This window comes from Lissotriton vulgaris, chromosome 2_2, assembly GCF_964263255.1.
Source record: "Lissotriton vulgaris chromosome 2_2, aLisVul1.2, whole genome shotgun sequence".
NCBI lineage: Eukaryota > Metazoa > Chordata > Amphibia > Caudata > Salamandridae > Lissotriton > Lissotriton vulgaris.
In genome coordinates this window covers 115,648,474-115,661,717 of record NC_141688.1, presented here as the reverse complement: position 1 = coordinate 115,661,717, position 13,244 = coordinate 115,648,474, and the positions used below count along the sequence as shown (strand labels likewise).

General features: G+C 44.4%; 1 protein-coding gene across 3 annotated transcripts in view; it reads left to right on the top strand.

Moving 5' to 3' along the window:
* The window catches only part of ACSBG1 (acyl-CoA synthetase bubblegum family member 1), a 628,810-nt gene extending 617,019 nt beyond the window's left edge, over positions 1-11,791 (top strand). For all 3 annotated transcript variants that reach the window (XM_086959413.1, XM_086959412.1, XM_086959411.1), the window contains exons 13-14: positions 7,430-7,676; positions 10,573-11,791. In XM_086959413.1, the coding sequence (XP_086815539.1) occupies positions 7,430-7,676; positions 10,573-10,649 (324 nt within the window). In that variant the 3' untranslated portion in view covers positions 10,650-11,791. The remainder of the gene's footprint in view (positions 1-7,429; positions 7,677-10,572) is intronic.
* Positions 11,792-13,244: the final 1,453 nt, after the last annotated feature.

Here is a 13,244-nt window from a genome sequence, read left to right as displayed (position 1 = left end):
TTTCGGGGGCCTACTTATTGCTGAGCCGGCATATTGGCAAGCTGCGTACTTATAATACTGACTGCTGCGGAGGGCCGGGCGCCCCGGGACGGCTATTAACGTGAAAGCCTGATCACTGTTGAAATCGGATGGCGTGAAAGAGTGCTTAACCAGCCAAAGATTAACTTTGATACCCGCAAATCCACGATGACATCATCTCAGGCCGCATCAGATGCAGAGACAGCAGAGACAGCGGGAGCGTCGGGGGGTGCGCCAAATTTAGAAGCCACGCTCATAGCTATGCAAAAGACATTGCAATCAATTGAAGGCACTATGCAAGCGGTGAACCACAGGCTTGACCATATGTCCACACAATTTGAAAGGCAGAATCAAAGAATGGGTGAAGTGGAGCAGAGAGTGTCAGCTACGGAAGATGGTCTCACCACAGTTACGAATAAAGTATTCAACATGGAAAGGGTACTGGCAGTTATACAAGCTAAGAATGAGGAGTTGGAGGGGAGGTCCCGGCGCAACAACATCCGCGTCACGGGCTGCCGGAATCCACAAATGTGGGCTGGATGGAAGATTTTATGGAACGACTATTTGTGGAAGTGTTCGGATCTGACCAGCTGTCCCGAATGTTCATAGTAGAACGTGCACATCGCTCTTTAGCGAAAAGACCAGTGCCGGGGCGCCTCCGCGCCCTATTATTGCTTGCATTTTGAACTACAGAGACAGAAATGTACTGCTACGCTTGGCACGGGAAAAAGGCACTATAGAATATCAGGGTAGCAAGTTGGAATTTTTTCCTGACTTTACTATGGCTGTGCAAGCGGCGCGGAAAGAATTTAACGGCGTGAAACAACTACATCGGTCAGAAGAAATACCATATGCCATTCTGTACCCTGCTCGGCTGCGGATAGGGGCGCCTTCCGATAATATAATCTTCACCTCGTCGAAAGCAGCCATGGAGTACGCCAAGAAACAGAAGAAGCGGAAGCGTGACTCTGCTGTAGCGCAGGAAGGTGCTGATGAACTGAACGCGAAGATAGCTGACCGAAATTCTGAACATGATGTGGTGTTTAGTGCTTGATATGAAAATTGCAGGAGACTTTTCAAGTTGGGACAGCCTTCCTTTGTTGTACTGTTAGCCTTGCTATCATTGGGCTATTACACAGTTTAGTTTATGCACTGTTGGGGTTAATGCACTATGTGAACCGAAGGTTGAGACTGTGATATGCTGCTTATGTGATATTATGATGACAAAATTTAATTGGTGAATGGCGTTTAGCCCCTCCATATATGATGTTTGGGAGGAATAGATGTGGCAGGTTGCAGGTGCAAGGTGGCAGAGATGGGATGTTCACTCTTGTGGCTCAGTCACCTCCTGTTTTTCCAAGTACGGGAGTTCTGCCCCTCTTTGCCCCCACATATGGGAATACCCCAAAAGTTATTAGCGGATGGGTTGGCGGGGGTTTTTGGGGGGGGGGGGCACCTTTGGCAGGTTGGGGGAGCTGAAGTGGGAGGGGGGATGAAGGGAGAGGGCAGGGATTTTCAGGTTTGTTTCGAGAATATAACTGATCTGGGTAGGGGGGGCTAAGGGGAGGTTTTGGCAGGTAGAGAGCGCTACAATGGGTGAGGAGACTAAGTGGATGGACTGTGGGATCTGGGACTGTTGGCTGACATACTGTTTGATACTTCGGGGGCTCCCCAGATGCAACAACTTGCCATGTTTTTGTGAACTAAGCTTTTGGTGTTGGGAGGCGAATTGGTTAGCTATATATCAGGTTCTACGTACCGGTGGACCATATGGATAAGGGAGGAAAGGTTTTCTTGGATCACCTGGAATGTGCGCGGATTAAACAGGCCAAAAAAGACCAGTATTTAAACAGGCATGGTGTGCAAGTGGTTTTCTTGCAGGAGACACACCTTAGGGGGCGGGCTGCGGAGACGGTGGCCCGACAGTGGGCGGGGACAAGATTGGCAACGGCATATTCCTCATATGCTCGTGGAGTCATGATACTGATTAAAAAGAACATTCCTTTTGTGACTCTTCATGAGGACGTGGACAAAGAAGGTTGCTATATTATCTTACATGGCAAGCTATGTGGCACGCTAGTCACAATGGTAAATGTGTATGGTCCGAATATTGATGACCCTGAGTTTTATGTCACTTTATGGAACAAAGTGTATGCTCTACCTCCCTCTGCGATTGTATGTGGCGGGGATCTGAATGTGACGTTGGATCGAGAATTGGATAGAAAGGATGACCGGCACTACACAGCTAAAAGAGCGGTTGGGGCAGTGCGGGATGGTATGAATGGATCAGGACTAGTGGATGAGTGGCGTCTTAAGCATCTGGGTGCGAAAGAGGGTACCTGCTACACGTCTGCGCATGATACCTGGTCACGTTTGGATTACTGGCTTGTGACGAGAGATGTTAGTGGTTGGGTAACGAAGGCTGAACATCTGCCTCGCACGCTGTCTGATCATGCGCCTGTGCTTGTGGAGATGTGGTTGCCGTCGCATGCGCCAGCGCCCTTTTCATGGCGACTACCTCCTGGAGCCTTGTCGGACCAGGTGTTGCGTGAGAGCTTGAGGAAACAAATTGAGGAATATTTCCTCAGGAATGTTGGCTCTGTAGACGACGGATGTACTGTTTGGGAGGCCTTCAAGGTGACGGTGCGCGGCGCGTGTATTGGTTTGCAGGCTGGAGTGCTCAAGTCGCTGAGGACTTCCATGGATAAACTGGAAAGGGAGATGTTAGGCCTAGAACGGCAATATGAGCTCAAGCCGGAGGAGTCTCTTTTGGCTGATATATGCTCAAAAGTTACAGAATATAACGAATTAGCGGAAGAGGAGGTTAAATACTTATCCAAGTGCACTAGGGCACGGTATTATGGCAAAGGAGGTCGTCCGGGGCGTGGCCTAGCAGATAGAATCAAGGAACACTGGGCCAGGCATTGCGGAGTACAAGAAATTAAGGATGGGGATAGGGTGGTGACGGATGCGGACGGTATATTGACTTGTTTTGCACAGTATTATGAACGAATGTATGAGCATAAGGAGATGGCGGGTGAGAGTGAGATAGCGCAATATTTGGAAGACCTAGCGTTGGTTAGGCTGTCGAAGGGTCAAAAGGATTTTTTAATGCATCACATTATGGAAGGGGAACTTAGGGACGCAATTGCGGCCTTGCCGAATGGTAAGGAGGCAGGCACTGACGGCTTGCCGTCTGAATTTTATAAAGAATATGTGGACCTACTTTTGCCGCATCTGGCGACGGTATTGGAGGAGGCCTTCGATCGGGGGCAGCTTCCAGAGTCTATGCGTGAAGCCCTTCTTGTGGCCCTCCCGAAGCCGGGTAAACCGCAGGACCAATATGAGTCCAATCGCCCGCTGTCATTGATGAATACCGATGTGAAGATACTCGCCAAAGTGTTGGCAACGCGCCTACTTCTGTTATTGCCCGTTATGGTACTGCCGGACCAGTCTGGCTTTGTCCCCCTCCGCTCCACGACAAATAACCAAAGAGCTTTGTTTGCGGTTCTCCATCTACTTAAGCCAGTACTTGCTGCGGTGGCGGTTCTACTGGACGCTGCCAAAGCGTTTGATCTGGTTGCTTGGAAATATATGATAGCGGTATTACATCGAATGGGAGTGCCTTTTGTCTTCACGTCCTGGGTCACTCTACTTTACACTGATCCGATTGCACGGGTGAGGGTTAATGGTCGAGTGTCGGCACCCTTTTCTATAGAGCGAGGTACGAGGCAGGGATGCCCTCTTTCGCCCTTATTATTTGCCATCGTTTTAGAGCCCCTGGCCTGTATTCTGAGACAGAGACATGCGGCCGCAGCGTTACGTTTTCATCTCCGGTCACTCGTGGTTTCCATGTATGCTGATGACATGGTTTTGTATGTGAGGGAGCCTGGCAGGTATCTGGAAGGGGTAATTCGGGAGTATATACGATTTGAACGCTTCTCTGGTCTCTCGATTAATTGGGATAAATCCATACTGTTGCCTCTGACAGAGGTCATGCGACCATTTCAGTTGGAATTCCCATTGGCATGGGCTACGGAGCCTGTACGGTACCTGGGGATCTGGGTGCACAGAGACCCTCAAGAAATAATACGAGCTAACTATGGAGTGGCGATTTCGAAACTGGAGGCTCATGTGACTCGCTGGACACGCTTGCCACTTTCATTTGCTGACCGGGTTGCCCTGATCAAAATAGTGGTGCTGCCCAAGTTTCTGTATTATTTTGTTAATATTCCCCTTACCCTCATTTTTTTGCTCAGATTCAATCCTTGCTAATCACTCTGGCCTGGGGGGGTAAGAAACCACGTGTGAAGTGGGACACTCTGACCAAGCCCTATGAGCTGGGCGGATTTTCTGTGCCAGACATGCGTCTTTACTATCTGTGTGCTCAGGCTCACTTTGCCTCCTATTGGATTTCGGCATCGCCATATACCCCTCATGTAGCGATTGAGGCAGGAGCAATATATCCACTGCCCTTAAAGGCGATGATAGTGAACCCGCATTCGGTATATGAGAGTAGGGCGAGGTGGACACGGTGCAGTGTACTGCTAAAGCCTGGCGGGACCTGGGGAGACGGGTGAACAGACTGCCGCTGTATGCTCCAGCCATGCCGTTACTGCATCATGCTGCTATATCTGTGACGAGTGAAGTGGGGACCCTTCAGCTATTGCAGAGTGCCGGGGTACAGACCATGGGAGTTGCATTTCCGGCTGGCCAATTTCTTACGTTGCAAAGCCTGTTGGACCATGTGACTAATGGCACCATGGCTACATTACATATGTCAGGCTGCGTGCTGCGATGCGGGATCTGTACCCGTCTTTCTCATCGAAACCGCCTGTGCTTGGCGCATTACAGTTGATGTACACTACGACTACTCGTGTAAAGTTTGTATCGTGCTTGTACCGAGCATCGCAGGAGGATGAAGGGGATATGGATGTAACTGCGAGAGCTCGTTGGGATGTCTGTTTGCTGGAACCACTGACGGATGATGAATGGTCCAAATGCTGTGCTATGACTGGTAAATTTGCAGCTAACGGTAATTCAGCCTCATACACTACAAATGTTTACAGCAATGGTACTACACGCCGGCACAACTGGCTAAATACGGTCTCCGTGACTCTGCTGTCTGCTTGCGATGTGGACTGGATGGGGCTGACTTTATGCACCTAGCTTAGGGGGTGCGCACGTGTATTCGCGTTTTGGATGGATGTAACGGTGGCATTGTCTGAAATGACGTCGGTGACCATTGCTAATGATCCGCGAGTATGTCTGCTTGGTGTTGTCTCTGGAGTGCAGGCGGGAGTGAGACGATTGGTGATATTAGAGTTACAACTTGCCAAGCGCAGAGTGGCGATTTGTTGGGGTGGGAGCCGAGCGCCAGATGCTAAAACCTGGTTGCAGGAATTGGCGTATTGCCGTGATCAGCTGACATGCTACTATGAGGAGCTCCCCGCTGCCTCGCGCCCAAGAGATATTTGGGGCCCTTATAATGTATATATGCTATCCAAACTCACTGATGAATAATGAGCTGCACTGGTTGTCTCTGTAATGCTTGGATAACGATTACCTGCTGTGGTTGATGTGAGCACTGCTTACTGCATTAATGTTGATAGAGTCCTGTTGATGAGCCTACTGATGGGTGGCTCAACACCGGTAACTTGGATCTAATGGTGCTTGGCCCTTTATCATCGAATATGCATTGGTGCTGCCTGCTGGAACTGGTGTTATGTAGCTTACCTTACAGTAATCATTTGTAAGTGAAGAGAATGAAGCCAATCCCTTGGCTGCATGCGGATCTAAAGTCAATGACTTCTCTGCTCTAATTGGTAGTGGATGCAGACCTGCTCGGTTCCCAGGGGTTGTTGGGGGGGGGGGAGGGATGTTTACTTCTGTGTTTGTTTATAGCAGATGAAAAACCAAGACTGATACTATTGTCCGAATTAGACCTGCAAAGTTATGGATGAATAATTTATGCAAGCTATGCCGCCGGACCTTTGGTTGTCGGCTGAAGGGCTGTGTTATCATGATTGGATTGCCATGCACTTGACATCTTTGAGGCCGGCCCTCTTAGGGTTGTAGGCCAGAGGCTATGTTCTTGCGGATGAGTACAATAAAGGTCTTTTATAAATAAATAAAAATTTTAAAAAAGACTAAACAAAGGGAACCTGTACCTGCTACCTGATCTGCTACCCAACGATGACCCTTAAAGTAGGGACCTAAAGGGGCATAATCCTAGCACACCGGTTCACGGGAGGCTAGGAAGGTGCGAGGGGAGTGGGGGGTGTTTTGGGGTAGTTAGACTTTTTGCAATGCATTACGGGGTCGGCCTCGTAGCCTACATCGACAATGACTGCCCCCTTGATCGCACCATAAGGACATCGCGAGGCTCCCATATGTTTAAGTTGGATTGGTCAGATTGGGGGTGGGTGGATATCCTGAAGACGAGCTACAGGAATGCCCGATGTACGCAATGTATTTTCTCATATGCTTGAAAGCCAATAAAACAAAGTTAGCCATTAAAAAGTAAGGAAATAGAAGAAAAAAACTACATTTTCTTTACTTTTGAAGCTATCGCGGCTTTCACGCTTTAGCTTACGATGTTGAAAACTAAAGAGCTGGTGCTGCAATATCTTGAAAAGTAAAGAAATTATTTCAAGCAATTTCGACACCTGCGCTTTAGCTTTAAACATCCCAAGCTAAAGCGGGTGTGCATCAATTGCTTAAGGTCTCGCATTTTCTCGAGTTTGAGCTAATGACATTGTAAATGACAATGCCTTTTAGACATGCGTTTACAAAACCTGCACTGCTTGCAGGTTTTGTCAACACATTAATAAAAGGCAGTATCATTTACAATGCCAATAGAGCCAACTCTTGAAAACGCAAGACCTGTTAGAACATTGGATGCTGGGAGCTCCACTGTAGACGATGGAGAGCTCCATGCTTCTACGGGCTGGTAAAGGCCCGCAGAGCAACAACATTCCAATGTTTTACAAAGGCCTCTCTGAACTCGAGCTTTGAGAGGCCTTTGTTTTATTTCTTAGAACATTCTACCCTCTAGTGGCTGAATGTTCTAATAGCCTTATAGCCCTTCATAGCAAGGCTATTCCGGCTATTAACGTCCTGGTGCCTTGTTAAAGTCCCTGCCTTCGGCTCAGGTCTTTAACGCGGGATCGGGCCTTTAATAGCCGGTATAGCCCGCTACGGCAGGCGATAAGGCTATATTGCATTCCAAATGCTTGTTTTATAAGACTTCTAGAGTTTTTTTGTCTATGTCATTCTTGCGATAGTTCTTCTGTTCTATTAAACACTAGTCGGAATGGTAGGAATACTTTATTCACTTCTTCAGCGCCTTCATTTATCTAATACAGCAAGACATCCTCTAGAAAATTCTGAAAGTTTTTTTCTAATACAGAGCACAGTTGACCTTGAAACTTCCGAACCCACCGATAATCTGACTCAAGAAGCAGTGAAGTTCTGCCTGGAGGTGGGCAGCAAAGCGACCAAAGTGTCGGAGATTGTGGGGAGCCGGGACGAGGCTGTGTACCAGGCCATTCAAGATGGAATCAATCGAGTCAATGCGGAGGCAACCTCCAATGCTCAGAGAATACAGAAATGGACAGTTTTGGCAAAGGACTTTTCTATCACTGGTGGAGAACTCGGTAAGTGCTCTACTAAGCAGCAATTTAATTTAAATGGGCATATAGGCACAGATGCATCAAAGTTCGATTTTACACACACACATGCCCTTAGGGCATGTGTGTGTGCAAGATGTACCCATATGCAGATTTCAGGGGTGCAACAGGGTGTCCTTTTGACACCCTGGCACCCTTGAAATTGCAATCTCAATTTGCGATTCTCGAATTGAGAATCGCCAATTGAGATTGTCATCCCATTCATTCCTATGGGCCTGGAGGCCCATAGGAATGAATGTGGAGGTATTCCTTAATTGCGACTCGCAATTTGCGAGTCGCAATTAAGGAATTTTAAGAAATCGCTATTTTTTAAGCGAGTTCTTCTTGCATAGCATTTTGCTATTCCTTAATAGCGAATCGTTATTTTTCACTAATGAGGAATCGCAAAATGGATGCTTGATGCATCTGGGGGATAGTGTTGATCATATTACAATGATTTAAATAAGTATCCATCTGTGATTCCATGTACATTTTGGCTTAGTACTGGAAAGGGCTTCAACTTTTAAAATGAAGATTGGAGTGCAAAGTTAAAGCTGCTTCAACCAGGCCTTTGTATCAGTTATGCCAAACATTTAATTTTAATGTTTATATTTCAGTTTTTTTAACCTATTTTCGTTTTTGATATGTCTCTTTCCTATTTCCTACTGGAACCCCTACCCCACAAAATAGGTTGAGTAACTTTTTCCTAGAACTTCTAAGAGGTTCGGTATATAGAATTTCAGAAAAAAGAAGAAAACTTCACCTCAGATTTTTCGATGTTAAAAAATATAACGTTCCACATAGTCTAACAATTTGCAAGTCAGGCATAGTACCATAACATGTCTAGATGGACCTATTTTTAATTTATTATTGCATACTTATTTCTAACCAGATGGTACTTGGCACTACATTACTTATTTATAGCTGCCCGTAGAAAATATAAATTGTCTTATTTTTTCCACAATGCCAAAGCTGAAATTCAATTTTTACTTCAATAACACACCCACTGACTCATGCACAAAGAAATAGAGCAACATTTTACACCACTTACAAATACGTAATATTATATCAAAATAGCACACTGGTGCCAGTTAATATGAAAGCTGGAGATCCCTTGCATAAGCAATTTCTATGATTTGAACCTCAAGATAATACGCAAACAATACAAAAACAAGTATACGGCTCAAATATTAAAATATTTTGTTTAAAGCACAATCGAATATAGAACAAATGTTTACATTGTCTATTTTCCTTCTGGATTTGTATATACTTTATGAATGTTAATATATTAATTATAATATTATTTAATTAGTATATGTATATTATATATTATTGTGATATATATTTTAATATTAATTTTGTCAAACAGTTGCAGACCCTCTCATTAGGTGTCACTTTACCCACCACCCCGCAGGTGTCCTCGGACCACAGGTTAAGAATCTCTGATGTAACTTGTAACAACATATCATAATGCTCACATGCATGTTAAATCCCTGTTCCTCCAACTAAAATGTGCAGTGTCTCACTCTTTCAGTCATTTCACAACCGACATAGCCCCACTTAAAAGAACAAGCAGCAGCAAAGCCAATAGTTCTGGCCTTAACTGCATCAGAAGTGGGGGAGAGGGGAGAGAATAGGGAACAGGACTTGAAATTAGTTCAATAAATGATGTAATAGTAACGTGGTATACACATTACTACAGCACTGTCAAAAGCTCAGAAGCAAGCGGTCAATAAGAGAAGTTATCTGTATTTTTATAATTTGCTGTTTAACACACTGTTCATGGCTTACAAAATGATGACAGGCACTCCATTAGGTCACTCCAGAGTGTATTCTTTTATGTGTTTTGTCATTTGCAGCAGCAATTGTGTTGTGTACTGGCAGCATGCTGCATACCGTTCAGGGAATATTTGAGAATTTGTTTCCATCCACAGCAAGACTAAAAAATATTTCTCTGTAATCCTTTAATAGAGTATAGCCTTAGTCGTATTGCAACTTAAAATATTTCTCTGCAATCGTTGAATTAAAGTATAGCCTCAGTCGTAATAGCACAGATGAGGCTAGTTTGACGTACATACCTATTAGCAACATAACTTCACAATACTTTTCACTGATCCAGTGGCCTATACAAACTATATTAACTATCAGCAATGGACCTTTGTGAGGAAAATCTAGAATAGTGAGGTCCTTACTGCAGCTGCATTGTAGCATGACTTCATAGCAAAGGATGCTGTAGACCATGAGTAAAGTTATAGCAGACATCCCAGGGTGACTAGCCTTTTCTCTGAAAAATTTGAGAGCAGGCTGCCCCAGTGCATCCTCCACTTGTGCGCAAATAGAGTCCAGCATGCTTTCTCTACTCTAAAGGTCTGAGTCTATCCATATCCAATAGTGAAATTATGTCATTGGGCAACAATTGGCAGTAGTGATCCTAGAAAAGGAACAGTGAAAGTAAAAAACATTAGCACCCTGTATGGAATGCCGAGATTGGCTCACCCAATCTGAATGCTGGCACTAATAACTTTTGCACACTTGCATCCTAAATTCGTTGAGAGAGTGAAGCAAAAAACAGAGCAAATGGGTACAGTTGACATGTTTGCCCGCCTTTGTTGGGTAAACTTTAAGGCCCAGGTGCTAATAGCCATGTTGCCCAGTTAAAGTTTAAAATTAATAGTTGCTAATTGCCCTTGCTGTCATCTGCTTTCTGCTCAGGCCCATAACTGTGGGGATGGCCGTTAGTACCCTCCACCCAGGGCAATAACCGCTATTCAATGCTCTGAGTAGTGACAAAATAAGTTGCGACATTCTATAAATTGCTAGAAAAGAGCTTGTGTCTCAGATCAGCAGTTACAAAATACTTGAATACTATTTTTTTTGTCTGCAGGCCCAACAATGAAACTCAGACGGCCAGCGGTTCTGGAAAAGTATAAAGATGAGGTGGAACTGTTTTACGAAGCTTAAGTAACAAACATCCTTCTTCAGGCCTTTTACGTCTTCACCAACTGTAGACAGAGAAGAACCTCCGATGAATGAGGAACCCCAAATCTCAAACCATAACAGTCACATTGCAAATAGAAATTATATGAAGAACCTGTTCTGTAAATACTTAAATTTGTTATATATTAACACCATATGTATTTGACTAATACAATTTATTGAGTTTACTAGAAGGTACAAGAATCTATGACAAGGAAAATATGAGCTACCCTTTGTAAATGTGTTTTCAATATGTGTTATTATCCCTTGTACGGATTGGCCAATAACGAGTTTAACCACACTTGATATTGGTGCCATTCTACTCTGATCTAATGGAGCTTCTTGCTGTTTTGTCTGTGTGAATCTCTTATAGAGCTGGACTGTGGTATCATATCAATGCAATTACATATTTCATATACGGGACCGAGAGTGGATCAAGTACAATTCAAGAAGCTATCCTTGTTAGCGGGATCCCACCAGTACTTAATTTGTAAATAAATAAGTGCCAGGGCTCTCGTCAGGAGGCCACTGCAGCTTGAATTACTCATTGCCCCATCTAGTCTGCCAATGAGAGTACCAACACAACTTCTAACAATCGCACACCTAGCATTGTGACATTTTAGACTTTTCCAGGCCTCCAAAGGTATAAGAACGGCTTGGGTGGCAGGTATTAAAGTCAAGTTAAAGTATACTGAATTAACCCATTTACCACGGTGGACATTCCGCAGAGGTGCGGGCGTTCTACGGAGTGGGCGGTGCTGCGTCGGCCAACAGTCGTGCACAGCACCCAGAAGGTAGTGCTCACGTTGGCCGACGCGATCAAGGAATGTGTTAATAAACAATTGTTTTTGTGCAGCTCTCCAAATTGGACCAAAGGCGCCACCAAGTGGCAAACTGTTGTAAGTGTCGGTGCTGACCATTTAGTACCGGTGATGAGCACCGGAAACCTCTGGCTCAAATTAAGCACTGTACCCCACTATAAATACACTGTATTCCTGTTTTTATAAAATAATTTAGAGTTTTATCCTCTGCTTTTGATCTCCCCGACGCCCAGCTTTGCTGTTTACATTTGTATTACACTTAAGTATCATAACACATTGATAAATTATGTCCTAAATGTATGAAAATGGTCTGTTATGTGTCGTGCTTGTTCTAGTTATTTTTTCATAAAGTAAAAAGTATATAGCCTGATTCGGCAGGGGGGGGAACTTTTTACAGCTTATTTTGAAATGAAGACAAACAGGCACAGTTGACCTGTTTGCCTGACTTTGTTGGGTAAACTTGAATCCAGGTGTTAATAGACATATTGCCCACTTTTTTATATATATAAATCGATATACAGTATTGTGCAGACTCAACAACAATAGTACAGGTCTGCCTCATTGTTAAAAGAAAAAAAGAGGGGAAAAATGAAAAGAATATATAGGCCCCGATTAGCAGACACAAAGGGCACTGACATTTAACACGAATTAACAAAAAAATAAAGCAGCAGATTGTGGAACTCTGGACTTGTTTCTGTCAGCTTCAGTTGTCAGTGTGTTTGTCGGACAGGAAACAATAATGAACCTATCAGCGTGGTAAGGCGCCTGGGGGCCAAGAACCTGTTGGACCATGAAAGTCCCCAGTGGCCGGTTAAAACTGTGGGGAGTAGACCATTCTGCTCCGTCTTTACCAACTCTTCTCTGGAGAGAAGGTGGTTGGACCTCCAAGCGTGGCAAAGGCAAGCCTATGTTCATGTCAAGTAAACATGTAAATCACAAAAAGAACTACATAAGTGGAAATAAAGATAACAATCGGGGCTGTTGATCTATTGAAACGAATGTTCCCATCCAGCTTCACACCGCTGCTATTAAGACAAATGAATTTAAAACGAATGAAAATAACTAGATTTCTGTGGTTACATAATATACAACTAGCTCAGATTAAATATGGGTCTATGAAACCCCGGGGCAGATTTACAATAACTGGCGCATCCCTGCATATCAGCAGAGATGCGTCAGTTATTGTGCGTCAGGGCTCCGCCACCATGGACGCGCCGGGCTTTACAATGTGGCGCATCTCCCAGATGTGTTGCGTTGTAAATACCGCACAGCATGGTGCCTCTTTTGCGCCACCGCTGCGTCACGAAAGTGACGCAGCGGTGGCGGCTTGTAAATATGCCCCCAAATGTACATGCAACTAGTTGAACCCATCTATGATTCTTTAACAATTCTCTAGATTCAGTACAAAGTGTAAGTTTTCTTTGCAAAATTATTACTTGGCAGTCGCGGTAATATACATATTCTAGAATTGCTGTTTCTTCTTCTTTTTTTCTCAAACCTTTAACGTTCCATGAGAGGAAAGAAGTAATCTGGTCCCTAGGGTTATTTACTGATATTATTCATGTTATTAATCGTATATTGTATACTCTTGCGTTACTGTATCAAACATTTTCCATTGTGATATTAGGGTAGTTCATATATTTGTTTTGCTTTGTTATGCAGACCAGCATGTGCAGCCCCACCTAAGAGGCCCTTTCTTTCTTCTTCAGACGCGATTCATGGTGCCTTTTCAGAGCCCTCGCCCTGGGATCCATGAGTA